This window comes from Sturnira hondurensis, unplaced genomic scaffold (genome assembly GCF_014824575.4).
Source record: "Sturnira hondurensis isolate 20B ecotype Veracruz unplaced genomic scaffold, ASM1482457v3 Scaffold0018728, whole genome shotgun sequence".
Lineage (NCBI taxonomy): Eukaryota > Metazoa > Chordata > Mammalia > Chiroptera > Phyllostomidae > Sturnira > Sturnira hondurensis.
Genome location: NW_028091359.1, coordinates 4,989,275 through 5,016,673, shown reverse-complemented (window position 1 = coordinate 5,016,673; position 27,399 = coordinate 4,989,275). Strand labels below are relative to the sequence as shown.

At 43.5% G+C, this 27,399-nt stretch overlaps 1 protein-coding gene across 2 annotated transcripts; it reads right to left on the bottom strand.

Annotated features, from left to right (window-relative positions):
• Positions 1-14,735: 14,735 nt before the first annotated feature.
• Positions 14,736-24,775, bottom strand: METTL2A (methyltransferase 2A, tRNA N3-cytidine). Of its 2 annotated transcripts, XM_037070073.1 has the most exons (9): positions 24,638-24,775; positions 24,337-24,428; positions 22,106-22,464; positions 20,715-20,764; positions 20,337-20,397; positions 18,773-18,912; positions 17,240-17,346; positions 16,041-16,106; positions 14,736-15,285 (listed from the first exon to the last, which is right to left on the bottom strand). In XM_037070073.1, the coding sequence occupies exons 1-9, from the start codon at positions 24,745-24,747 to the stop codon at positions 15,128-15,130; spliced, it is 1,143 nt and encodes a 380-aa protein (XP_036925968.1). In that variant the 5' UTR covers positions 24,748-24,775; the 3' UTR covers positions 14,736-15,127. The 2 variants fall into 2 exon arrangements, with proteins under 2 accessions (XP_036925968.1, XP_036925969.1); XM_037070074.1 differs by lacking the exons at positions 24,337-24,428; positions 24,638-24,775 and adding an exon at positions 23,735-24,327.
• Between the last annotated feature and the right edge of the window lie 2,624 nt (positions 24,776-27,399).

Here is a 27,399-nt window from a genome sequence, read left to right as displayed (position 1 = left end):
TCCCCTAGGGTGCCTGGAAGCCTTAAGCAGCCTGCCTTTCAACTGTCTCTCTGTACATACTGAATTTTACCCTCAATTAGAAAACTCTTAGGCTTTTTACTAGTGATCTTTTATTCCTTTTTAAAAAGATTTTGTTTATTTATTTTTAGAAAGAGGGGTAGGGAGAGAGAGGAAGAGAAACAAGGATGGTTGCCTTTCACATGCCCCTAACTGGAGACCCAGCCTGCAACCCAGGCATGTGTCCTGACTAGAAATTGAACCGGCCACCCTTTGGTCCACAGCCAGAGCTCAATCCACTGAGCCATACCAGCCAGCCAGGGCCATCTTTATTCTTTAAACAACCCAAATATATGCTGTGTTATTCAGTCAAGGCTGCCCAGCAAGTATCATTAAAGGACCCTGAGGTTATAGGAGTTTGGAAGGTCCTTTGAGAGCTCCCAGTCCAACTCCCTTGTGTTACAAATGTCAAAACACTTATCTGAGGCCCAGACCACTAAAAATTTAAATCTTTCTGTTGGCTCCTTCCCTAAGCCAATAAGAATAATCTTCATTCAGTTCTTAAATATAAAAAAAATTCACTAACTTTTTCTTCGCCCTGTGCTCCAATCTACTTGCCCTCCAGGCCTCTGTCTGCCAAGAGCCTCAGATCCTACTTTATGAAGAAAATGTCAGTCTGCCCTTTACATGTTCAGGACCATTACTTGCCAGTCTGAGAACTTTGCCCTGAGGTCCTAGCCAGGTTGCTCAGTCGGTTAGAGCATCATCCCAATACACCAAGGTTTTGGGTTCATCTCCACTCAGGGCACATATAAGAATCAACTAATAAATGCATAAATAAGTGAAACAACAAACTGATGTTTCTCTGTCTCTCTCTTTCTCTCTCTCTAATTAAAAAAATGCATGTATTTAAAGAACTTTGCCCTACACCTCTCAGCCCTTTCTTACATTACCAATTTCTCCCTTTTCCCAGGATCATTCCTGTCAACATACCCGCACATTTTTTAAAGATTTTATTTATTTATTTTTAGACAGAGGGGAAGGGAAGGAGAAAGAGAGGGAGAGAAACATCAATGTGTGGTTGCCTCTTGTGTGCCCCCTACTGGGGACCTGGCCCACAACCCAGGCATGTGCCCTGACTGGGAATTGAACCAACAACCCTTTGGTTCACAGGTCTCATTCAATCCACTGAGCTACACCAGCCAGGGCCAGACACTTGCATTTTTTTAAATTTTGTAAAAAACCCTCCCTTGACCTCATGTTCCTCTCCAGCTACTTACTATACCACTTCTCACCTTGAAAACTATGCTGTTTCTATAACAGGGTACAGCCAAATGGGGGGCCCAAATAGGGATTTGCAATGGGGTCCAGAACTCGGTCTCCAGGAAATATTATATATATATACACTAATATATATATATATATATATATGATGTCCTCACCCCCACAAGTCTGAGCTGGGGGATAGGACGCATGGAGCAGGGCCATTGACAGTTGTTTTGAATAGTAACGGTTTTGCAGATAACCTTTAGAACAGTTGTTTAACATATCTATAACCTTTAACTGGTTTCATAGATATGTTAAACAGCTGTGGAAATGCTTTGAGCCAGGGGGATGGGAGTGACTTCAACCCATGGTGTAACTGGGAGGCAACTCCCCTGGTTACAGAGCTTGTGTAAGAGCTTGGGGATGATTGGCTCCACACCACAGGGCCACACTTGCCTGGACTTACTATGGCAGCCCAGTAAAGCTGGAAAAATTCAGGAATGCTGGCAGGTGTAACTGATTGTGGGAGGAGTCGGAAATGGTGAGGCAGAGGAAGATTGGCGCTGGGATTTAAACCCAGGCGCAGCAGCCATGTGGCGTCTTTTTGGGACCACACAGCTTCAGCAGAGGAGAACCACAGACTTCTATTTCTTCTTCTGAGATACGGTACCCCGGACTGGGCAGAGGGGGAAGGAAGGACTGTGCATTTGTGGGTATTCTAAAGAACTTTGGGATCTCAATGAAGACATTAAGTTATTACTCTTAAGTTTGTATAACTCTTTAAATAAATAATCCCTTTCCTTTTCACCAGTCTCTGGCATTGAGAGACATCTTTTCCTGGCGGTGGGCAAGGTGAACCTAGTATGGGGTGGGAGACTCCCAGAGCACAAGGGTGGGTCCATTCGATAATAGTGTATCGTTCACCAACCCCCTGGGTCTGTTCTGTAACATTTTCACTTCCCCATCACCTGCCATTCACTCTACATTACTTTTTCACATTTTTTGAGGACAAATTTAAGCCTACAGCAAAGTTGAAAAAGTGTTAAAATATCCTGTACCTAGATTTTTTCCAATTAGCATTTCACCACATTAGCTTTCTTTCTCTGATAGATAATATGCCTATATATAAATGTAAATACATAGAATTTATACAGAAATAATAGGTAAATATATATATTAATATATGTTTAGTTTGTTGTTATTACTGAACCACCAGAAAGTATCAGATATCCTGTTTCTTCACCCATAAATACTTCAATAAATACTACATGTGTCTCCTAAGAACCAGGATTCCCTCTTACGTAACACACAGGCCATTATCACACACACAAAATTGATACTGATACAATATTATCGGATATAAAGTCCATTTTCAGATTTTCCAATTTGCCCCCTAAATGCCCTTCACACTCCAAAATGAGGCCCACTCCAATTTTACTTCCAGATCCACTACTCTACCCATACTGTCCAAGGCCAGGGTAACTTCATTACCAAATCTAAAGGGTCCTCCTCTGGTTGCTGCAGGGACTCGACCAGTGGTCGCTAAGTGGTCTGGGTTTTTCGCCCTCCTTCTCTGCTCCTTCCCCTAGTTGGAGACTACAGAACTTTGTGCCGCGCTCTGGGTGGTCTCCTCTAGACCCTGGCTTCAACACCAGGTGCCCGCTGCTGCCACCTACATTTACAGCATCCAGGGCGGTAAGCCCCTGACCCATCTCGCCAACTCCACTGCCTCTGTCTTAACATCTCCCAGGGACGTACCACCGACCCCAGAATTAACTTGTCCAAACAGAAGACTTGATGTCTTCTTCCCTTCTTTCCCATCTTGGTAACAGCGTCACCATCACCTGCCATCTGCCTTGATTCCACCCATCCCTTTTCAGGCCTCCCACCGTTGAGCACTGTCTGGAGTCCACTCCCTCCATCACCACCACCACCACTGATGTCAGGTCCGCCAACATCGACCTGAAGCCCGCAGGAGCCACTAAACTGCTCTCTGCCCTTGCCCCACCCCCACCGTACTGTTTCCACCACGCTAAACTTTGAAAATGTCATCCACGTCAGGACAATCCCTCCCTTAAAACCACTCAACAGCTTCTCACTGTAATGAGAAAACCTCTAACACGGGAGGGCTTAAGAGGCCCCGGTCCACCACTTTCTCCGGCGGCTTGACACTGACCTCCATTAGCTCCTTGCATGCTGAGGCTTTCACCCCTCGTGACTTCTGTTGTACTGGCTTTTGCCTCAGACTGCAACGTTCTTACCTGGAGTCTCCGCAGCTAGCGGCTCCTCGGCTGTCATGGCGGCTCTCAGGAATGTCCTGGGAAGGGCTCTGATTGGCTTAGCTGGTATCACGTGCACACCCCTGTCCAATCATCTGTGGTCACAGAGCGCGTCAACGGGCAGAAACATGGTTGCCATGAGCCGCTGTGGTTCCTTCAAGGATTGGGGGGCCGGAAGTGGGAGCAGGTCTGAGAAGGAAGTGGTTGATTGACCTCACACGCTGTGTCCACCTGTCCGCTCAGTCTTCAGTGTGTTGGGTTCTCAACAGCAAGTAACATATTGAGAACCCCCCCTTCTATTTTCCGATAAAATGCTTCCGATAAAAGCATTACATTCCTTCCATACCCTCAAAGCTCTTCTTCTTTATATCCACTGAAGTCCTTGTCGTGGCATCAACATTCCCCTGTGGTGAAAGCCCGCAACTTCAACTGTATCTCAGTTTCACACACAGCCTTCTTCCCACACCCCATACCCATCACCAGTCCCATCCATCATGTGGGTTAAATGTGGCCCCACCCTGTTCTCACCTTTCTGTCTTCATTTCCACAGCACTAGTTCATCCCACTTTGTTGCAATTAGTGGAATCTTCTACTCACTGACCTCCCAACTCTGGTCTCTGCCATACTCCCCACCCCCACCTTCTGCCCCCAGCACACACACACACACACACACACACACCCCTTCATTGCCTGTGATTCCCTCTCCATCTGAATTGCTGTCAGAAGTGACTTAAATGTCCAGTAGTGATTCTGTTGTCCTTTTTCAGTTTCTACACTGGCCCTCTGCTGCCTGCAAGATAAAGCCCTAACTCCTGAGCCTGGCATTTGAGGCTTCCACCATCTGTCTGGGAGGGACAGATTGGAAGACAACTCTAATTTTCATGAGATCTCAGAGAACTGCCCCACCCACTGTCCTTCTGAAACATCCGAACTCCTGTCCACTGGCTGTTCACCCAGTAAATGGGTTCTTGTGAAATTCTCTCCCTTGGCCAGATATTGTCCCCCCATCCCGCCCACCTGGAGAAAAACCCTTCACCCTCCAACACCCTGCTAGAGGGTTATCTGCTCTGTGACATCCTCCCCTGAGAAGTCGTGTTCTTCTGTGGTCCGAGAAAATGCAAGTCATAGCAAGAAACATATAAATAGAAATCATTTCCATATGAATAAATGTTTTAAAAAGGGCTGGATTTCACTCCTCAATGCTCTGAATGCCACCATCCCAAACTCCTTACCTACTGATATTTCTCCCGCAGTGAGATTGCCCACGTTCATAAAGAAATGCTAAAGACTTTACACAACAATTTTTCTCACACGTTTCTCTGAGACAGTGTGACTTGGGCAGAGGGGGAAAGGTGGAGTGAAGCATTCACCCACATCTACTGCCATCAACTCTGCCCCTCCATTTGGGAGGCTAATGTCCACTGAGGCCACATTTGTGATTTTCATGGGGCCTGGGCACTTAGGCTTTCATGGGCTCTTTCGTATATATATATGAAAGAGCATTTAATAAAATACATATATATTTTTTAAGATATTATTTATTTTACTTTTAGAGAGAGGGGAAGGGAGTGAGAAAGAGAGGGAGAGAGACATCAATGTGCAAGAGATACATCAACTGGTTGCCTCTTGCACTTCCCTAAATGGGTACATGGTCCACAGCCCAGCTGTGTGCCCTGACTGGGAATGGAACCAATGACTTTTCAGTTCCTTTCAGTTTGCAGGCTGGTGCTCAATCCACCGAGCCGCACCTAACAGAGCAATCAATCAATCAATATATATAATCTTTTTTTATCCCTTTTTTATATGTTTTACAATCCTGTTGGTATAAAAACAAACAATCTAGCTACCTTCATTATCACATATTCATTACTCTCATATTCATTTTTCTTCTGGATTTAAAATAAATTTAAATTAAAACATTTTCCAAGGCCCCTAAAGATACGGGCCCCATGCACTGTGCCCTAAGGAGAATGTGTCTAGTGCCCCTGAGAGAAGCTGACCCTGACTGAGGGCAAAACCCTGAAATTCATTGACATCCTGAAGGCCTTCCCTCCATCCTTACTGCTCTTTAAGACCTTAGAGAAGAAATATAGATTCGTGTTTTCTGCTACAATCTTATCAAGACTCACTCAATAATGCCTTTATTTTCTCCAGACAAAAGTTGCCAAGGGACATATCATTGACCCATCTGCTAAATACACAACACATAACAACGTGTGTCTTACATAAACGAGTCATAAATACAGAAGAGCCCACAGAGGTTGGCATATGATGTTGCTCTCTGCAAGGAGTTAGGACTGAGTTATGGGGGCCTTTGGGCTGCAGGATTATTATTTATTGTTTATAAATAAACAATACATAAATTATTATTATTGTTGTTTATATCCAATTCACAGTTAAGGAAACAGAATCAGAGGAATTTTGTAACTGGGCCAAGATGACACAGAACAAATGAGGTGGCAACTCCAGGATTTCAACAGCAGTCTTTTATGCTTTTATGAGTAGCTTTGGACATTTTGAATTTGAGTTGTCCAAGGGCCTTCTAGAGAAGAGAGGTATTATCTAAATACCTCCTGCTATTTAGATAGACTAGTTCCAAGGTTAAATGAGATCTTTAGTTTGTGACATAGATATGGAAGTTATCTGAGTACTGGTGGCATTTAAAGATTCAAGGCGGATCAGCTCATTCACTCCATTGCATAGTGGGTTCCAGGCCAGTGGACTTCCCTAGACTGTTTCTTCCCCTTTCAACTATCCTGACCGGGCCTCAACCCTCAGGGAGCTGAGCAGACTCGCCCCTTTTGCTGGATCTCATCCTATTCTTTCCCAGGTACACTTGCCTTCTGAGAAACATTTAGATGTCCCCTTCTCTCCATAGAAGCTTTCAGCTCTGGCCCCACTCTTTCCTACTCGATTAGATGACCACACTTGACTTTTCCTTACTTTGATGCCTGATGCTGTCTACAGACCCAGCTCTTGGGTGATAGTCTATGTACTCACTCCCTGCCCAGTAAATATTTATTAAGCACCTATATGTGCCAGACACCATTGTAAGTACTGAGGATACAACTGTGCACAAAATAAATAAAGTCCCTGACCTCAAGGAGCTTCTAGTCTAGAGTCAAGAGGCAGATCATAAAAACTGTGTCATGAGGGCCCTGGCTGGTGTGGCTCAGTGGACTGAGGGCTGACCTGCGAACCAAAAGGTCACTGGTTTGATTTCTAATCAGGGCACGTGCCTGGGTTGTGGGCCAGGTCCCTAGTTGAGGGTGTGTGGGAGGCAACCGATTGATGTAGCTCTTGCATACCGATGTTTCTCCCCTTTTCTTTCCCCCTGCCTTCCCCTCTCTCTAAGAATAAATAAATAAAATCTTAAATAAAACAGTGTGTCATGAGGAAGATAAAGTCCCATAAGTAGTATGCCTGAGAGCATAGAGAGGGTTTGGAGGGATAGTGGAGATGCTTGTCAAAGGTGTCAGCAGGGAAGGATTCTAAGGAAGAGGGAGACTCTTCGAGCTGAGGCCTGCTGGAGGAAAAGGTCCCAACCAAGAGAAGATGGGGAACATGCAGGGCCTTTCCGGCAAGAGCAGCAAGTCCTGAGGGGGTCCATGCTTGTCGAGTCCAAAAGGTCTGCCTGATGGGAGAGTGGAGAGGGGCTTGGAAAGGAAGAGCCAAAGGTGGGCAGGGGGTGCTGTCCTGAGCCACAAGATCCACCCCAGGGCAGCCAAGGGTCAGCTGACAAAGTGGGAAGGGAAAAATAAAAGTCAAGAGAAGACACTTTCCTAAGGAAGGAGAAAGAGGGGGGAAGGAGCAAGAAAGAAGCAGCAGCAGGAATGGCTACACAATTTGCAGGGACCCTTCTTTAAAAATTATCAAAAGTTTCAATACAGCGACAGCAGAGCACCAAGCCCAGCATTGGCCCTTGTGCAAGCCTGGCAATGTGGGACTGAACAGGACACACACAGGGCTCGCGGTGCCAGCAGCAGAATCCAGGTCCTCCCTTCACCCCAGGCTGAACCTCACCTCGAAGGCAGGGCCCCACCACAAGGTAAAGGTGATGGATGAAAATTTTCTAATTTGGTGAAAATGTTGTGATTTGTACCATTTTGTAAAACTAACACAATTTATGTTGTTGATTTAATAGGCTTTTTTTTTTTTTTTTATCTTTAGAGGGGAAGGAGAGAGGGAGAGAGACATCAATGTATGGTTGCCTTTCGTGCGTCCCCTGCTGGGAGTTGGCCTGCCAGGAACTGGTCTGCAACCCAGGCATGTGCTCTGACTGGGAATCGAACCGCGATCCTCTGATTCGCAGGCCTGTGCTCAATCCACTGAGCTACGCCAGCCAGGGCTTAATGGGCTTTTTGAAAAAAGATTGTATTTATTTTTAAAGAGGGGAAGGGAGGGGAAGGAAGGGAGAGGGAGAGAATCAGTTGATGTAAAGAGGAACATCAATCATATGTGCCCCAATTAGGGGCTGAACCTGCAATCCAGGCATGTGCCCTGACCAGGAATTGAACCTGCAACCTTTAGGTTTGGGGGATGACCCCCAACTGAGCCACAATAGTCAGGGCTGGACTTTTTTTTTTTTGTAATTCTCACCTGAGGACATGTTTGGACACATTTCCATTGATTTTAGAGAAAGGAAGGGAGAGAGAGAAAGAGAAACATAGATTGTTGCCTCCAGTTCACTCCCTAACTGGGGATCGAACCTGAAACCTAGACATAGGCCCTGACTGGGGATTGAATGGGCAACCTTTCAGTGCACAGAATGGTGCTCCAACAAAATAACGCACATGGCCAAGGCTGATTTCATGGACTTTTGATAGTTATATTACACTGCTGATAGTTGTAGTTATTCCTTTTTCCTTGGGAGGTTTGGGGGAGTTAGCAGGAACCTGTGCTGGCTTTCTTCTCTCTCCCCAGGAACTTGCAGGCAAGAGGGTTAACCTCTGAGCTGGTGTAACATTTTCTGATTTCTGGGCAGGCAGGGTTGGTTGGAGGCAATTACGCTGAAATCCACATATTATGTCAAATATCATTTATATCAAGCTATCCTTCCTTTATCTTAGGCTAATTACCTTACGATTAACACTAGTGTCTGACCTTGGTAAACCATTTATCCTCTGTGAACCTCAGATTTCCTCATCTGTAAAATGGAGATAATTATACTCCACAGGGGCGCTGTGAGGATTAAATATATGAAAAGCTTTTTAAACCACATTAAGGGCTAAACAAATGCCCATTAGTGTTACTGCAAATCTGCTCAGCAGTTGCTTCATTGGTGTGATGGGGAACCTCGGGACAGCCAAGGTTTGAAAGAAACCTCGCTCCTCTCTTGTTGTCCTACTCCCAGGCTTTAGCATATTCTTAACCTTAAACTTCTGATCGTCAGTTCTTCAATCAGCTTTCTTTTGTGAGATCCCTTCAGCTTGTCAGTTATGTCTCAGATCACAGGCTAATAATCTTGGCTTATACACCGGACTCTTGTGAGTTAAGCCAGCCTCATAATTTTAATGTCCTGAGAAGAATGCAGACCGTTATTGGACCTGAGGGTCAGTAGTAGACACGTGATCATTCTCACTCATTTCTTAATAAATAGTGTGCTGAATAATACTCTTATTAAAATGTGCTACAGGAAGATACATTGATTGCCAGAGTGAATAATGGCCCCTTAAGCTTATATTTGCGATGCAGTGTTCTCCACGCTGTGGGATAGAGAATGTGGAAGTCTGCTCTGATCCTCGGGCCTTTGCAATCACTGTTTCTCCTGCCTAGCAGGCTCTTCCCCCAGACATCCCCTAAAGGATGTCAGCTCCTCCAGCAGACCTTCCCTGTCCACTCTGTCCCAGAGGGTCCTTTCCTCTGTTTCCCGCCACCTCTCTATGTTTCCTACCCCGCTTAATTTTTCCCGGCACACGCCCACCTGATACACATTTTATGGATTTGTTATTGGAATCTCCCCATCCGAATGTGACCTCCAGGAGAGCAGACTCGGTCTGCTCTGCTCACTGCTGTTTCCAGGCCTACGGATCAGAGCCTCTGACCAGCAATGGGATCCAGCTAGAATTTATACTATGCCATTGTTTTCATTGTATTTATTTATTTTAAAAACATTTTATTTATTTAATCTGAGAGAGGAAAAGGGACAGAGAAAGAGAGGGAGAGAAACATCAATGTGTGGTTGCCTCTCATGTGCCCCACCCCCCCAGTGGGGACCTGGCCTGAACCCAGGCAATGTGCCCAGACCGGGAATGAAACTGGCAACCCTTTGGTTTGCAGGCCAGCACTCAGTCCACTGAACCACAGCAGCCAGGGCTCATTGTATTTATTTTTTTAAGAAAATACCTTCTGTTCATGACAACTGATACTATTTTGCATTTATAGCAGTGATATAATCTCCTTAAAAATAAATTTAAGCATGTAAGTAATTTTAAAAATCAAATAGTGGTGGTACTTGGATGTCAATGTTTCAGAAGATGAAACAAAAACAGTGCTCTGTGGTTGCCTTGTGGCGACTCTGCTGGCCTGTAAACCCACCTGGGAGCTGCACACATCACATGTAGCTGTATGTGTCCATTTACACACAAACATAAACACACATATGGCATTCCTGTATTACAAAGACATCGAGCCTTCAGAGCTAAGTCATGGTCTCCTCCTCCAAATGGACTGAGGACAAGAGAGAAGGTTCTCAGAGAGCCGGGGGGAATAGTGGTGAGTCATGCTTCCCTGGGCTCTTCGGAGGCCTCTCCACAGACCCTGTCTCCTTCTACCTTGTGTTTTCTCATTTCATCCAGCTCGAGTTGCTGATGCTTGCAACACATTCCTGTACAACACATTCCATGTGGTCTTCTGAAGTGAAATGCAAACTGTGCCAGTGGGTGTCTCAGGAGGTGGGAGGGCACTGGCAGCACAGGAAGAAGCTGCTTAGTCATTCAGTCCTCATTCATGAGCCCCAACCAAGGACCAGGTGCTGTACAAAGTGTTGAGAATACAAAGATCCCCCAAGGAACTCATCATCAGTGAGCTCCATTGAATGTCAGTGTTAATCTTCCCATAAAGAGAGTAATGGGAACCAAGATTGAGGAGGGTGTGGGAGGCCTACTGAGAGCAGGGCACGTCAGGGCGTCCTCCAGCCCTGGTCTCCCCCTGGGAAGTGTTTGTCTAACACGTCATTGCTGATTAATGTTTAATATATGACTCTTTCTAAGGATATTTTAAGTTTTAATGAAGAAATCAAAAAAAAAATAAAAAAAATCCAAATTCAGAGAAAGAAAGGTAGGTAATGAATCAATGCATTCGATTTGGGTCTCACCTCTAGGAGAAGATGCCAAACTTGAGCTTTTTGGTCAAGGCTTCTGGCTGCTGTGTCTTAGGGTCCCCAATGAGAACATAGGATCTGATTGTGGCTATTTGTCCTATAACTTGGTCACACAGTGCAGTCCTCTAACTACAGTCGAGACAATGTCCAAAGTTGAACCTAGAAATTCACTGAAATAAAGTGAGGTGGCCGTGATCTGTATTTCAGTGTTTTTACCTGTGATATTCTCCATCAGCACTTCTTCCACCGCTCAGATCATAACCTGCACACGAAATTAAGGAACATACAAAAATCTGTAACGCATCAATGCAGCTGGGCTCTGAAAATAGCAGCTGCAGCCACCAACCAAAGAACAGGCCTTTGTGAAGAGTGAAAGAAGCTGTTTGTCCTGAGCTCATCTTGTAAGGCGCAGTTAGAGCTCCTCACTATTACTAAAGTAATGTCTTCAAGCAAAGAGAGGAATCAATTAGAGGAAAGTAGAAAGTCTTAGTCCATTAGAGTACCCTTTCCCACTAAGGTTCCAAGGCCCTGATCTTCCAACCAGAGCCCAAGAGAGTATGAACTTACAGAAGGCAGGTATCGGACCAATTACAAAGCATAGGTTTGACAGCATTAGCAGAGGCCAGGCTCAAGGTAAAGTACACAAAATCAGAGATGAATCATTTTGTGGTGTAAAGACCCATGCTCTCGGAGTGATTGTGTTACACCCTGACCTGGACATCACCTTCAGGATCGTGGCTCCACTCCAATAGCTCCAGTGCACCTGTTTCAAATTAAACTGTCCATTTTTCAAACAACATTGAACTTGATCTCCTCAACCAAATTAGCACTACTTAGGAAGATCAGTCAGTTTCAGATACACTTCTCTATGATATTTGAATCTAAACCACAACTTCCTGAGCAGTTTCTCACGTGGAGCTACCTTCCTAGCCAACACAGCACTTTTTTTCTTTTTTCATGAAAAATATCAAGAGATGCCATTTGGAGTCAGCATGACAGTCCAGTCTGTTTTTCTGAGTGGCACTGAGATCATACTTTAATCTACTCTGACCATGTTTAACTGTCGTCTGCTCATCATGAGCAATTCCAAGGCTGAAAAAATTATGCAAAGTCCTTTGGGGAGTTCAGGTTAGTCTGACAGATAAAAAGTCAGAGAGCAAAGGGAGAGCTTAGCAGATGGCAGAGAAGAAAAGGGAGCCGGTCGCGGGAAAAGGTTCATCTGTTTTACTTAAGCCAAGGCCCAAGTCTGGTGTTAGAAACATGAAATAAAAACTGTTCCCGCTGCTTTGAAAAGCTTCAGAGATGCCAAAGGAGGGGCCTTAGTGGACCACTGAGTTCATGTATCTGTTCTTCACTTAAAAATATAAATAAAATACCATTCCAGTGACTCACTCTCTTCCTTTTAAATATTCAGTGTAATGGAAAAGACAGGAGCTCCCTTCTCTCCCACCTTTTCAAACTCCTTGGGTGAAGCTAAGCAGGATAGATGTTAGCACAGGGGTAGAGGGGTGGTGGCCCCATGGGATTACTGGGCACAGGGCAGGGTGAAGAGGATGTCTATACAGGGACATGGTGGCAATAGTGGCTTGGAGTGGAGTGTCAGAGCCTGAGAGGTGAGAAGGGCATCTATGTATGGGTGGCAGCAAATGAATGGTGATGTGTGAGGGGACTGGCCCAATATACCGTATTTTGCTGTGTATAATGTGCAATTTCCCCCAAATTTTTGAGGGAAAAATAAAGATGCATGTCATACATGGGTATTACATAATCCTGTGTATAATGCATGGCAAATTGTGGGTGTGCATTATACACAGTGAAATACAGTTAACAAGGATCATAGGAGTTTGGGATTATTGGAAAAGGGAACTACAAGTAGGGAGGAAGAAAGAGAAAAACATCAATGTGTGAGAGAAACATCTATTGGTTGCCTCTTGTAAGCCCCCAACTGGGGACCTGGCCTGTAACCAGGCATGTGCCCTGACTGGGAATCCAACAGGGTGCTCAATCCACTGAGCCACAGCAGCCACAGGTGAACTGATGGTTTTATTTTTATTTTTTTTTGATGATGGTTTTTAATATATGTAAGTATAGAACCATAGATTCAAGTGTTGTATACATACATTACATATATCCCTCGGCTCAATTTGACTAGGTGGTGGCCTAGGAATGGGAACACCCCAATAGTAATAAGCACACTTAGCTTGGTCTCTAAATATCTTTCTCCACTCAAGAAACAGAATCAATGGCTGGTTCAGATTGGGGCAAATCATTCAAGTACAAGATGTGCCTAGAACAACTTGTGCTCAACGTCTTCAAAGCATAACAGGGGCACGTCAAAAGGTTACAACAGAAGCTTTGGAAGGGGTTCCCACTGGCCAAATCTGGAATAGTATGAACACTAAAATAATGATAGTATATTATCTTTGAATTAAAAGTAACCCATCAGTCCATATTAAGTAAATGGATAAGAAGTTCTCTTTAGAGAACACCAACGAATAAATATGGAAATAATGGCATTAGAAAATACAGCCCTGGCTGGTGTGGCTCAGTGGATTGAGTGCTGGCCTGCAAGTCAAAGGGTTGCTGGTTCGACTCCCAGTTAGGGAGGATGCCTGGGTTGTGGGCCAGGTCCCCAGTTGGGAGTGAGGCAACTGATTGATGTATCTCTCAAACGCTGCTGTTCTTTCTCCCCCTCTCTCTCTAAAAGTAAATAAATAAAATCTAAAAAAATAAAGATGCTGAAACCAGGGGGTAAAGTTTGGTGAGGAATGGGGTTTTTAGTCTCAAAGCACTACTCTACAAAATGCTTACTAGTAACTTTGCAGTGGAGAATCCCAGCAGACATCGCACCTCAAGGAGGTGATTAAGGTTAACATCACCAATGTGGTAATTCAGGAGCACGTATCCCAGTAGGAAGCAATGGACGAACACAGCACCACTTCTGATATCCTTGCCCAAAAGGTAGAACTTGAACCAAATCATGAGGAAATATCAGCAAACCCAATTTGAGGGGTAGTCTGCAAAATAGGCGATAATCTTCAAATGTCAGTCATAAAAACAAACTTGAAGGAGGCTGAGGCATGACTACTAAGCACCAAAATGGCTTTTTTTCTTAAGTGATAAAGGATATATTGAGACCATGGGGAAAACCTGGTTACCTGTGGATGGTAGTGTTTCCATGTAAATTTCTACTTCTGATGGACTTATCTGGTGATATCAGAGAATGTTGATAACAGGAATAACAGGAATTACATATTCAAATACGTAGTAGTGCTGAGACATTACCTTCCAACTTACTCTTAAAAATGACTCAGAGAAAAACTTACTACCCTTGTAATACTCTTCTGTAAGTTTGGTCTGATTTTAAAAATTACTTGTCTTCTCACATATGCAACTAAAATAAAACAAGTTGAAAATCCAAAATGTAGAAATGAAGACTCGAACACATCCCATAACTTATGGCCCACAAGAGAAACAAGTAAAAGTGATCACTGGAAAAGAGCAGAACATAAAAAAGGGTAACGATGATGATCACATTAAGAAGTGATAAAGTTTTCTCAATTTCTTTCCTTTTTTTAAAGAAAAGATTTATTTATTTATTTATTTTTAGAGAGAGGGGAAGGGAGGGAGAGAGAGGGAAGAAACATCAATGTGTGGTTGCCTCATGTGCACCCCCTACTAGGGACCTGGCCTGCAACCCAGACATGTGTCCTCGCTGGGAATCAAACTGGAGACCCTTTGGTTCGTAGGCCAGTGCTCAATCCACTGAGCCACACCAGCCAAGGCTAGCTTTCTCAATTTCTATGTGTCAAACATTTAAAGGCACAATAAAAAGAAAACCAGTGAAGATCCTTTTAATTTTTAGACACATGCTAATTAGAGGGGGAAAAGTACTTAAAACACCTCAGAGCCACATATTTGAATTCCCAAATAACTTAATAAAACAGTCAAATAACACTTTATCACAGATGATATTTTCACATGGAAATAAATTCTTGATGCCTTTAAAATTCCTAATTTTCATGAATATTTCAGTTATTAAGACATTACAAAATGGCAAGAAAGAGTCTTTGAGATCTCAAAGTAAGAAAAAGCTGGAGAAAAGTATATATTAAAGGTCTTCACAAATATGAAGCATGATTATTAGAATCTTGGTAAAAAGTCATTTTTCCCAGCTTCAGGGCTCAACCTTGATTCCTTGAACTGCTCAGCAGGACACCATTTGTGGACGATCTTTCAAAAAAGCCCAGGCGCTGCCATCCCGTCAGGAGCCGGTGTCGGCTGGAAGGGGTTTGCGGTATTTGCACTGAATCCACACTCGGTACATTGTCAGCTGTTTCCCTCGGTTCACTTGCAATCGGCGATCCACTAGGTTCTGAACTTTTTCCAGTCCAGCAGTTGTGAAAAGTGTGTCCAATTCATCTAGTTTGGAAAAGAGATATTTATCAAATTTTAAGTGGCTTCAGTGGGGCTGTTTAGCTAGAAATGCAGTAGTGACCTAAAAACAGCAAGTTCATGTTTAGCTGGGGGAAGCCAAACCATCAATGAAGGGTGGCCTGGAACCCAAGGGCAAGCTTCTTTAAGAGTCAGCTGATGGGGAAGAATGTTCGTGAAGGGTCTTATTAACACCTTAAAATTACATGTGAAAACCTACATATATGTATGTCAAAGCCATTTTTTTTTAGGGAGAGGTTTCACTGCTTTAACCAAAGGCTCAGAAAAGTATGTGACCTGACCAGGGGCCCAGCCACCGAGTTTTCCTAAGGCACTGGTGGAGGAGGGAACCTGCAGCTGGGCAAGCAGCAGAGGACAGCTCTGAGTGACATCTGGAACTCGGGGAACACTGCGTTCACCCCAACTCGGGTGCTCCTACAGCACAACCGCTCAGAGAGTGAAACAGCTGCACTGGGTCTGGCAAAACGGGCTGGTTTCCCGTTTTGAACAAAATGACAGGGAGGAAGGACAGAAGAATAAGGCAGAGGACTGAAGGCGTACAAGCAGAGCCTATTTGGAGAAGAGTGAGCAGTTCAGGTTGGCTGTGATGGACAGAAAAGGGCGGGAAAAGGCTGCAAAAGCCAGGAGGAGGGCCAGACAGTCTTACTTCTGACAGCCCACTGAGGAACTTTCTACACGGCACTGCGGCAGTGCTCGCGTAAAGATGAGTGTTGCTTTCGTACCTTGTGTGAAGAAGTAAACTCTGGTGCCATCACCCCTCACGTAGAAATTTTCAGAGAGACATTGACCTGCAGAGCAATACGGCAAAAATCAGAGAAACTTTAACATGTGCGACTCTGACCCCGGCTCTAGGTCAGGGGCGCGTTCCCCCCTTTCCCTGACTACATAAATACACACACTCTTTGTTTTAAAAAAAGAGAGAGGAAAATAAACATCAAGCAATATAGCTAAGTTTAAGGAAACTTAAGACAGCCACCAGCACCATTTTGGAGACTGCCATTTCACACGTCTCTCCATGTGTCTACAAACACACGTTCATAACTATGACACATACACTGTTTTGATCTTGGACACACTCTCCCTTCTGCTGCTAACCATCCCCTGGCTTTATGCCAATTTAACACCCTGGTGTAATCCTTTACCTTTTGAATGTCAACATGATCTTAATTGCTTTACTTACTTGTGTATTTCTGTCCAGCTACTGTTACATGTGGGATCAAGTCTGAAACACTCATCGGCACACAGCTCTTCTCAGTTGGTAACACAGTGGACCCCCTCCTCCCATCCCCGCCCAAGACCAGTGCTATGGGGTCTACCTCACATGATAAGCGATACATCCCCCTGTCCAGAGGCATTCACTCTGTTTCCAAGACTTTGCTTATGTATCTATTAGGGGCTGGTTCTCAAAAAATTCCCAAAAGGACTGTTGAATCAAATAGATAACACATGGTGTTTTTATTATTGTTTTTAAAAAGTTTACTTATTTTAGAGAGAGAGAGAGAGGAAGGGAAGGAGGAGAGGGTAGAGAGGGAGAGAAACATCGGTTTGGGTGGGTCACTGATCTTCTCCTTATCCATTTGCTAAGAGCCCCTTGAAGAACAAGATATTAAAGGCTTTATCTGTTTTATGCACCAAAAATATTTGCCTTTTAACTTATTAATGGAATCGTGTGCCACACATTTAAAATGATGTGCTCAAATGTCTTTTTCTAAAAATAGCTTTTAGAAGTAGCTGTCTTGGTGAAAAAGACCTCCCTAATACCTAGATTATACAAGTCTTCAAAAACAGACCCCCCGCCCCCGTCATGTACTAAGTGGCTTTATTTGTGAAGCTATAATTCTAGAGTCCCTAATTCTGTTCTACTGATTTGTATGTCTATTCTGATGACAAAAACACTGTTTTGATTGTGGTAGCAAAATACCTTTTTTAAACCGAAGCTGAGCCATATCATGGCGGCCATAATCTCGCAGAAGCATCATCCCTCCAGGCTTCAGAAGCCTGCTCAGTCTGTCGATAGCCTTCTGCATCCTGTGGGGTAACAGGGAGTGAAGATCAAGTCTCTTTAAGGGCAGGATTCCTTTCCCTGGTTGCATATTCTGAAAATCCAGTGGACTTCCTAATCCTTTATCTTTGCTTTACTTAGAACAGGAACACACATCCAAATTTCTGATGTGCCTTCTGGGGCTTGCTCACACTGAGGGTAATCTGCTTCCGCCTTAGGGCTCCACAATAGCGGAAGGGATGAACTCTGCCGGGCTCATTTCCTACTCTCCTAGGATTGCCTGCCTCGAGAGGAAGCCATCCCGCCCTGTGCTCCCAAGGCTCCCAGGGAGCCCTGACCACCCACTGCGGGACTAACCATGGACTCATCTGCCTGCCCCTCTAGGGCCAAGCTCTTTGAACACAGAAACTGAATCTTTCCATTTGTTAAATAAAGACTGAACCTCAAGAACTTAGTTTACATGGTAACAGTCAGTCAGTATGCAAATGAATACCTATGGGCAGAGCACTTCACATTTCCTACTACGCTTTCTGTATTGAGGCCTGGTACAGGTTTTGGCTTTTCTTACTTCAGAAGCATACACACTACAGACTTACAAAAAAACATTTGAAAGTTTATTTAAATATTAAATAACTTATTTTTAACTTTAATGTTTCATTTCAGTCCGCGCCCCAGTTTTTAAAAGTCTGTAGCCCTTCACCTCCTGCAGTTACTAACGTTTTTGAGCCAGGCCAGGCCCTGCGTGCTGTCCTCCACTGGCCTTCACCGCACACTCCCACCCCGCCAGGTCCGGTGACTCGGTGCTGGAGGGAACGTGGGCTGGAGAAGACCAACCACTCTCCCGGGTCTCTGAGCAACACTGCTTCCTTGAGACAGCATTTCACCAGGAAGACGAGCTGCCTATGTCTATGAAGCTTTAACAGTGTCTCTTAGGGCACAGTAATTGTCTTTTATCTAAACTGATTTTATGAAATTCTACTGTACTTCAGTCTTCCACAGAACTTAAGGATCAGAGAACAGCTGAGTTAAGCTTCACTGTAAATTTTGTGCTGTGGGTAAAAGCTCCATTTATTTAAGGCATTTAAAAAGACAAATAATGAGATGTCATCTAACCATGGTGGCACTCACAGTTCTAAAACAGCATGCTATGAGATTATCAACAGGAAATTTCTCCGTACACCCATTAAGAATGGCTTCCCACTTCTTTGGGGATATTACACCATAAAAATGAAAAGAAGAACCAAGCACTGTTGTCAATAAGCAGAGATTTAGAGGCTGAAACTGAAGTTGAACTTCAGGACAAAGTTAGAAAAATGGCTGCGATGCTTCAGTCATTTGAGATGGAGTGGCTTCTATCAGAAGATTCTTTTTCTTCAAGGCCCAACTCTGTTATCAAGGTCCCCGATTAAAGCTGTTTTTGTTGTACTACTGGTTAAGGGACCTATAACTTACTTGTCTGGAACAACTGCTGAAAGAACAAATATGAGGACGATGATATCAAGACTATCCCTGGGAATTGGGTAGCTCTTATCTTCATCACACAAATCGTGAACAAAGGCAAAACACCGAGAAGGATCATACGCTGCATTTGTCTGCAGATGGTTGGAAGACAGAGACACACAGGTTGGAAAATGTTCACAGAGCCTCAAAGTAAATTAATCTTGCCTTAAGCATAATTGTGGTTACTTCCCTCTGAGGGATAGAGCTCTAATCATTAAGGCACATGTTCCTACTCAAAGGCCAAGAACCAAGAACAACTATAGTGAAGAGCCTGTGGAATCCGACTGGTGCTTTTAAAATGGAATGGTCCCGATGTTCCTACTATATTCTGACGCAGGGACTTAGATCTGAGGACTGGAAAATGATTGGGTAGGTAAGTGACCAAGAGGGAAAAGAGGAACCTCATAAGGAGAAAGACAAAACATACTGAAAAAGCATGACTTAATGCAACTACAGCATATTACACAGATCGCAGAATTCTCCAGGAAAATCTGTTTCTTCAAATGTGGAAAATCTTACTTATTATAGCAAACAGTTTAGGGTAACTTCTCTTTTCACATCATTTCTCTCCAAAAATGTGACTTTGTTCCTTACTGGTCACAGCTAATTAAAAAGGACCAAGCAGATTATCAGCTGGGCTGGGTCAATCAGACTCTTTCTGGGGCCTGTGGAACGGGGCAGTCCTGCTGGTGAGGTTCGGAGACACCCGAACCAGGTGGACCTGCAGGGGAGTGGGAGGGGCAAGCACATCGGGGTCACGTGCAAAACCAGAAAAAACCTATTACTGAAAGCTAGTCTGCAAAGAGAAAACAAATTTTATTTTATTTACTTATTTTTAGAGAGAGGGGTAGGGGGAGAGAAAGAGAGGGAGAGAAACATTATCAATTGCCTCTCATATGCCCCCAACTGGAGCCCTGGCCCCAACCCAGGCATGTGCCCTAACTGGGAATTGAATTGGCGACCCTTTGGTTCTCGGGCTGGCATTCAATCCACGGAGCCACAACAGCCAGGGCAAGAAAACAAACTTTAAAAAGGCAAGTGAGCACTGGGTAATGAGAGATAAGACACTACAAACTTGAGGGAAGTGTAGTGATAGAGGGAAGGGGCGGCAACACCTCACTGGCCAGCCAGCTTGCCTCGGTATGAGACCTTCCCAGGGTCGCATTTCAGTGCTGGCTACTCACGAGGCTCTTGGGTTGTATGACATTCCACTTTACTGGTTGAGTTTGTCTACGTGTTTCTGTGACTTGTAACTCAAAAATCCTTAACTGAACAATCATCTCATTTCCATTCTTAAAAAATACATTCAGAGAGGTCAAAAGACCTCCCCAAAGTTCCACAGCTGGCATGTGGCAGATTCCGTGTTTATGTCTGACCCTCTTCTCTATCCCAGGCTGTTTCAGTAAATCTTTGACTTCCAGACCAGAGTACAATAAGAAAATAGCTAGAAACCATGATTTTTTAGACCTTTTCCCTTTAGTCAGTGAAAATTACTGACAGGCGCCACTGCACTCACCTGGACCAGCTGTATAGCTGTGGAAGAAAAATCACAACAGTAAACAAAGAGTCTTGGGTCACTGAAATGGGCAGAAAAAACAAACAGCAGAACAATTACATTACAAACTGAATTGTGTCTATTCTCTTTCCTGATTCAGAGTTTAACTATGAAAGGTGCTGTATATTAACAATGTAACAGGTTTTAAATCTCACTGATTTCCCCGAAGACAGAGGTAACTTATAAATCAGATTAAATCAAAACAACCCATTAATGGATACTGGAGAAATCCAAATCTCCCGTAACCCACTGTTATATTTGATGCAGTAAGAGTTTTGATAAACAAACCCCACTTTTCTCCTTTTTGCTGCCATGCAGTTAAACTTTAAACATACTTACTTGTTGGTTTGTAAAATTGGAAAGACTGTGTTTCCCACACCACAACCGACCTGCAGACGGAAATGAACTATTAATCACAGAAATTCCCAAATTAATTACCTGAACCTAGGTAAGTAATCAACGATAGGTAATCTTGCCTAATTGCATTAGGGATGATGTGGTGGCCAGAGCCAAACAGTGCCCATGACATTTCCTGACCTTGACCTCAGGAGCCCTTAAAGAGGTAGCATGGGCTTTCATTAGCAGAAGGGAGTTGGTCTAAAAGGATATGGGTGGTTTTTACTTTTTGAATTCAAGTGAATGGTCTCATAGATGACTTCTTTTCTTGCTGAGGTCCACTATATCACAGAAAAATGTTTCTAATACACTGGGCTGAAAAATTCATGAATAAGAAACCATTATTTCACTGTCCTAAATACAGTGCTGAGTGTGGTAATTTAAAAAAAGTGACTACTTACTACAGGCTCACTATGTGCCAGATACTATTAGCTATTAAATACATGAATTCAATTAATCTTCATAAAAATTATGAGGCAGAGGGAAACAGAGAGAGCCAAAAGATCCTCACACCCAGCACACAAGGAAAAGACATATAATTCATCACTCATCAGTCCCCTCCTCCAACAACATTTAGAATCTAACCACTTGAATCTAGCTTCCATGGTAACATTTCCTCAGGCAACGTGTAATCATACGTTAAATACATCCTCTAAGACAATCTTGTGGTGGTTACCATAGGCCATATTAATATGGGTCTAGTGGACATAACTGAAAACTTAAACATTAAAACATAATACACAGTCAAAGATAAAACATCCTCCATGCCCTAACAAGATTTTACCGGTGTAACCCTTTTCCATTCTGTTTGGGAGCTGTAAGAGACTAGTACAAAGTCATGCCATAGGACTCAATCTTAAGACTAATCAGCTTCCGGTGGAGTATGTGGTCACCATTTGTGAATTTACATTACAGTACCCACCCAGACACTTGTCCAGGTCTAGCCTTACCTCTGCAACACTGTGCAAACTCAAAAGACAAGAATTCTCCCACATCTGAGAAGCAGGCATCACTCCAACTAACCTCTCCACTTTATAAGAGAAGTAACAGAAGTTGTCTTGGGACTCTTCCAGATGACAGGTGCAACATGACCTGCAATTTCAGATGCAAAACGAAGTTCCAAGGCGGCACCCCAGGAGATCTTTCTTTGTTTGCCACAACCACCAGACACCTTGGTCTGCATTTAGGGCATTTCAGTTCAAAAAGGGAGGTGATGCCTGGCCAACAAGAGTCAAGTCTTCACCAGACGTCACTTTGTGGTCGGTCCCTCTATACTGACTACATGTACAACATTGCTTTACTAACCCTACCACCAGACAACAAAGGGAGGTTACCTCAAATATGCGGTAGGTGGCTGAGGATCCAGGAAACTCATCAGCATGAACTTCCAGGTGACTGAGTTTCTCAGTTACGTTCTCTTCCGCAGGAAGAGTCTGTGCTTTATGTCCAAGGCCGTTTGAAGAGCACTGGTGCTGTTCTTCTGTTAGGAAGCCGCGTCCATCCTCACTGCTCTTCCATCCAGGGACTTGACTCCTCTTGTTCTCTGAGAGCAAATCCATCAAGTGATTTTGGTTTTGACTAGGTGCCAGCTCTGGGAATTCAGTGAAAAGCCAATGTCTGTCCTTGAAAAACCCATTTTCATGGATTTTGTAGAAGTCATTCCAGTATTTGTTGGCATTAATCTCGTAATCAACTGTAAATGTTTAAGAAAAAGAATTTAAGAACCATTTCTCAATATTTTATTTGTATCTAATGTCAATTATCACCTTGCTTCACCGAAAGTCATTTTAGATGAAAAGTATGCTCAATTAGAGTCACAACCTCAGAGATGGAGACCATTTCATCCTACCACCAATCGTACTTGCATTCCCTCCATAACTTGTCCTTCCACGGAATCCAACTTCTGCCAAGACACTTATTACCTATCAATTCTTCTCCCATTCTTTGGACAGCTCTTAACTATCAGAAAATTCTAATGTTAAACAAAAGCTCTGCCTAATCTCTTTTGGTCAAAAGGTCCTACCATTTCTCAGGGCCATAAAAGACAACTCTTCTATGTTTTGAGGGCTGTTATTTTTCCCTCTAGATCTTCTTTCACAAGAAGCTAAATATCCCAGGTTATTCAGTTGTTCCCATGTGAACTCAATGGTTCCAATACAGGCAGCTCTTCTTTAAATGCATTCCTCTGTCTGCGGTTCTTTATAGAGTGTGGAACCCAGAAAAGAATTCTACTACTCACAGATACTAAAAACGGAAAGAAGGCTAAAAGAAAAATACAGAATGCTAACAAGGAAAAAACGTCTTCAGAGGAGAAGAGTTTTGATGCTGGAGGACAGAGTATACTAAAGAAGTGTGGCCCTGGCTGGTGTAGCTCAGTGGATTGAGCGCAGGCCTGCGAACCAGAGGATCGTGGTTCGATTCCCAGTCAGGGCACATACCTGGGTTGCAGGCCAGTTCCCGGCAGGGGGCACACGATACATTGTGTCTCCTTGGCAGAGGCACCCATACATTGATATTTCTCTCCCTCTCTCCTTCCCTTCCCCTCTAAAGATAAATAAATAAAATATTTTTCAAAAAAAAAAAAGAAGTGTGGCCTGTTTAGAGGAAAGCTGTTGTTTAAGGTGATCAAGGCCGTCCTAGATTTCAATTTTCTGCTCTTTGTCAATACAGGACCTTGATAAGTGTCGTAGAAAGTACAAAAATCTAAGAAATTGGATAGTTCCACCACTGCTACTACTAACTGCTTACCTCTGGGCAAGGCACTTAGTGTCCTGTGGTCCAAGTTTCTTTAACTGTAAAAAGAGGATAGTGGACCACGTGATTTTCCAAATCCCTTTCAACTTTAAGTTGCTTTGATCTAGTTCCTGTCAAACTATGTCAGGTAAGTATTTTGTGACTAGAATCTTCTTAACTGTTGCACAGAGATCTCTCAGTGGGTACTACTCTCTAATTTCTAGTCCCACCTTCAATCATCTCTTAGGATACAGGCCCAACCAATGCTAGTTTTAGTATCTAGAGGCATTTTGCAGTGAAGTCATCCACTTCTTCAGAAGCGGTCTCTTTTTCTTTGGCCAGACTTATCTCCATTCCATTTCACCCATCTTTCCTTGGCAGAAGCCTTGAATCCTCACAGCCAGCACACAAGGAAAAGACACGTAATTCATCACTCATCAGTCCCCTCCTCCAACAACATTTAGAATCTAACCACTTGAATCTAGCTTCGATGGTAACATTTCCTCGGGCAAAGTGTAACCATACGTTAAATACATTCCTCTAAGACAATCTTGTGGTGGTTACCACAGGCCATATTAATATGGGTCTAGTGGACATAACTGAAAATTTAAACATTAAAACATAATAACAGTAAAAAATAAAGCATCCTCTATGCCCTAGCAAGATTTTACCTGTGTAACCCTTTTCCATTCATGCACACCCCCTCCCTCTCCCGTTCTAAACCCAAGTCCAGGAATAAAGGCTCTTGGCAGTCTTGGCTCTCTGGCCTCCCGCAAAGCGCATCCAGCAGTCCTGTGGCTGTGGATACCATCGAGGGTCGCCGTGGGCGCACCTTGCTTCTCCTGGCACACCCGCTGGGCACTGTTCTCCTGGACTTTCCTCTGCGCCGCTGCGGCCTGCTCTTCCGACCACTCCACATTGTCCCTGGGAAAATCAAACAGGCAGCTTAAGGGCCTCACGTTCCAGCTGAGCGCGGGGTGAGAGGCTGGCTTCGGAGCGCCTCTTCTGGGGGCGCAAAGCGACTTGAGCTAGGGCAACGGGACTCGTAGATGGCGGTCAGGGGCCTCTCGGAGAGCTCCAGGGCGGAGGGACAGAGGATAAGCAGCGGACTGGAGGAGGGGAAGGGCGATTACCAGGCATTGTAGTGGAAGACACGAGCCGGATCGCTTAGCAAGCGGTTCCCGAACTGCTGCCTCTTCCTGCCGTCCTCCGTGGAGAAGCCTTCAGGAAAAGAACCTGCCATGATACCGGACCCGGAAATACCTGCCTCTCCGTAAGGCGAGAACTTCCTGCGGGACCACGCCCCCTTCCGGGAGTCACCGGTTCTGGGCGGGAAAAGACGGAGGCAGGGTAGGGCGGCCCCGGTGGTGGGTCGCCGGTTGGCGATCGAACTCTCGGGTGGGGCTGGTCTTGAGTTGTGCGAGGGCTCTGGTGGACTTGGGTGGAGGCAAGAAAATGGGAGACGTTCTACTTGAGCCTTCTTTCAATGCTGGGATCCTCTAACAGGTCCTATTTCACTCAAGTTGCAAGTCAAGAAAAATCTTGAATCACTTTGAGAACTAAGGGTAGTACCTAATTCCACTGTAGAACTAATAATGGCCAAAAGAATTGAGGAAGGAAATAGGACAATTTTCCAGCCTCTAGGATCAGCTTTTCATAGTGTGAAAGCTATGAAATATATATATTCTCATTATTTTCTCAGGGAAGGATATGAAATAAATAGCCAATGAGAACTTTAAAAGTTTTTTAGCCCTGGCTGGTGTGGCTCAGGGGACTGAGTGCTTGCCTGTGAACCAAAGGGTTGCTGGTTCAATTCCCAGTCTGGATACTTGCCTGGGTTGTGGACCAGATCTCCAGTGAGGGGCGGGGAGGGGGGGGTGTGGCTTGTGAGAGGCAACCACACGTTGATATTTCTTTCCCTCCCTTCTCTCCAAAAATAAAACCTTTTAAAAAATGTATAACCTGATAACCTGTTTGAATTATCCATACCCAAGCTTATTTGCCCAATCAAGACTTAATTCATACACAAGTATAGTTTTGTTAATACACTTCAACCTCACATTTCTTTTTCAATAATTACTACAAACTGATTCTGACAAGAGTCTCTTAGAAGAAGGTATGCCGTCAATATAAGATAAGGTTACTTGAGAAGACTTCCAGAAGAGTGATGATTACCATTTGGAAGGAGAGAAGAAAAGAGTTAGTTATTTGAGTAGTGCAGTACTAGAGTTAGCACCGACGATGACCAGTGATCTCTTAGTCCAATGCAGATTCTTTCCCTGGACAAAACTAGGACACACAATGAGAGATTCTACACCTCTCCCACGACAGAAATGGAAACAATCCCCAAATCCTCTCTAATCACAAAGAAAAATGCCCAAGAGAATAAAAAAAGATAAGATTGTAAAGAACTTGTGCTTTATTTGAAGACAAAATACTTTTGCCACTATCATGGTCTTTTGAAACATTTTGAACAAAACCTCCTTTCCAAATAAGTACAAGTATTTCTATCTTTTCTCAAGGGCAGCTGTTTGCAGATTTGATTTATACTTATTCTTGGCATCTTGTTCTCTCATCTACAAGCTTTTCTTCTCCCCACACCAAAATCCGTTGGGCTCCCAATCAACAGCCCCAGTGTGTAATTTCCTGCGGAGAGCTCACTCTTGAAGTTACTTATTACTATATTAGTTCCAATAATTAGAGTCACTTAAAATGTCAAACAACTTGGGCTCTATTGACAAAATGTGTTAAAGTATCTTAAACTTAACTTTTATGCCATTATCTTTGGTTGGTCTGTAGAACTCAATTTTGGTTATCTTTTGAGGCACCTAAAATATTTTTTGCCCCCAAGAAATTTGGAAGACAAGGCCGAGTCCTGTGTAGTAATCAGGCGGCATGCCTCAGTACGTTTCAGAGGAGCTAAGGGTCCCCCTGCTGGTGAGTAGTGAGAACTCTTCTAGCTCAGTGGGTGGCATGGGTTCAAAGGATGTAAAAGGTTAAGAACTCCAGTTTGGATTATTGCCTTGGCTGTCAACCGGGGACAGGGTAGTTAATTGTTTCATGATTTTCTTTCAGTTTCAATGAGTGGAAATTCTGGTCTGTGTAAGTCTGGGCTCTGGAACTGAAGGGCCAGGGATGGCACCCTTGGTGTCCCAGTTTGCGCTCCTTGAAGTTTCACAGAACCTGCTGGACAGCATTTGTAGCAGCCCTAGATAATTGAATAAGCTGATTTAAAAACCTTAAATTTAAAACATATTTTCTCCTTTCTTATTGCAAAGTAAATATGTTTTTTGTAGAACATTTAGGAGATGCGGGTAAGACAAAAGAAAAAAAGAAAATACCTCATCTCCTCCTTAATTTAACTCATTACACACTTTGGTTTATATCCTTCCAGTCCTTTTTTTCTGATTTACTTATAGCAATAACTTTTAAGCTAAAAGTTATTTTTAGAACAAACTGTTTTGTGTCCCTCTTTATAACAGCTTCATTGAGGTATACTTTACACACAATTAAATTCATTCATCCATTGAGGTATACTTTACACACAATTAAATTCATTTTAAGTGTCCAGTTCATAGAGTTTTGTAAAAATCTATTTGTGCAGCCACCACCATACTTAAGTTTAAGAACTAATATAATAAAGTTTTCTCATGCCTCTTAGCGGTTATAGCCTGCTTGTAAACCTAATAATCATTTGTGAATATCATTCTTTGGTTTGAAATATTCTGTTACAACATCATTTTGATTATTATAGTATTGTTTTACATAGCTGTACCATGATTTATTGGACATTGAGGCTTCTTTAAAATTCTTACATAAAAATTCAACATGACAAACATCCTTGTAACGAAATCATTTTGTACATTCATGATTATTTCTTTAGAAATAATTTCTA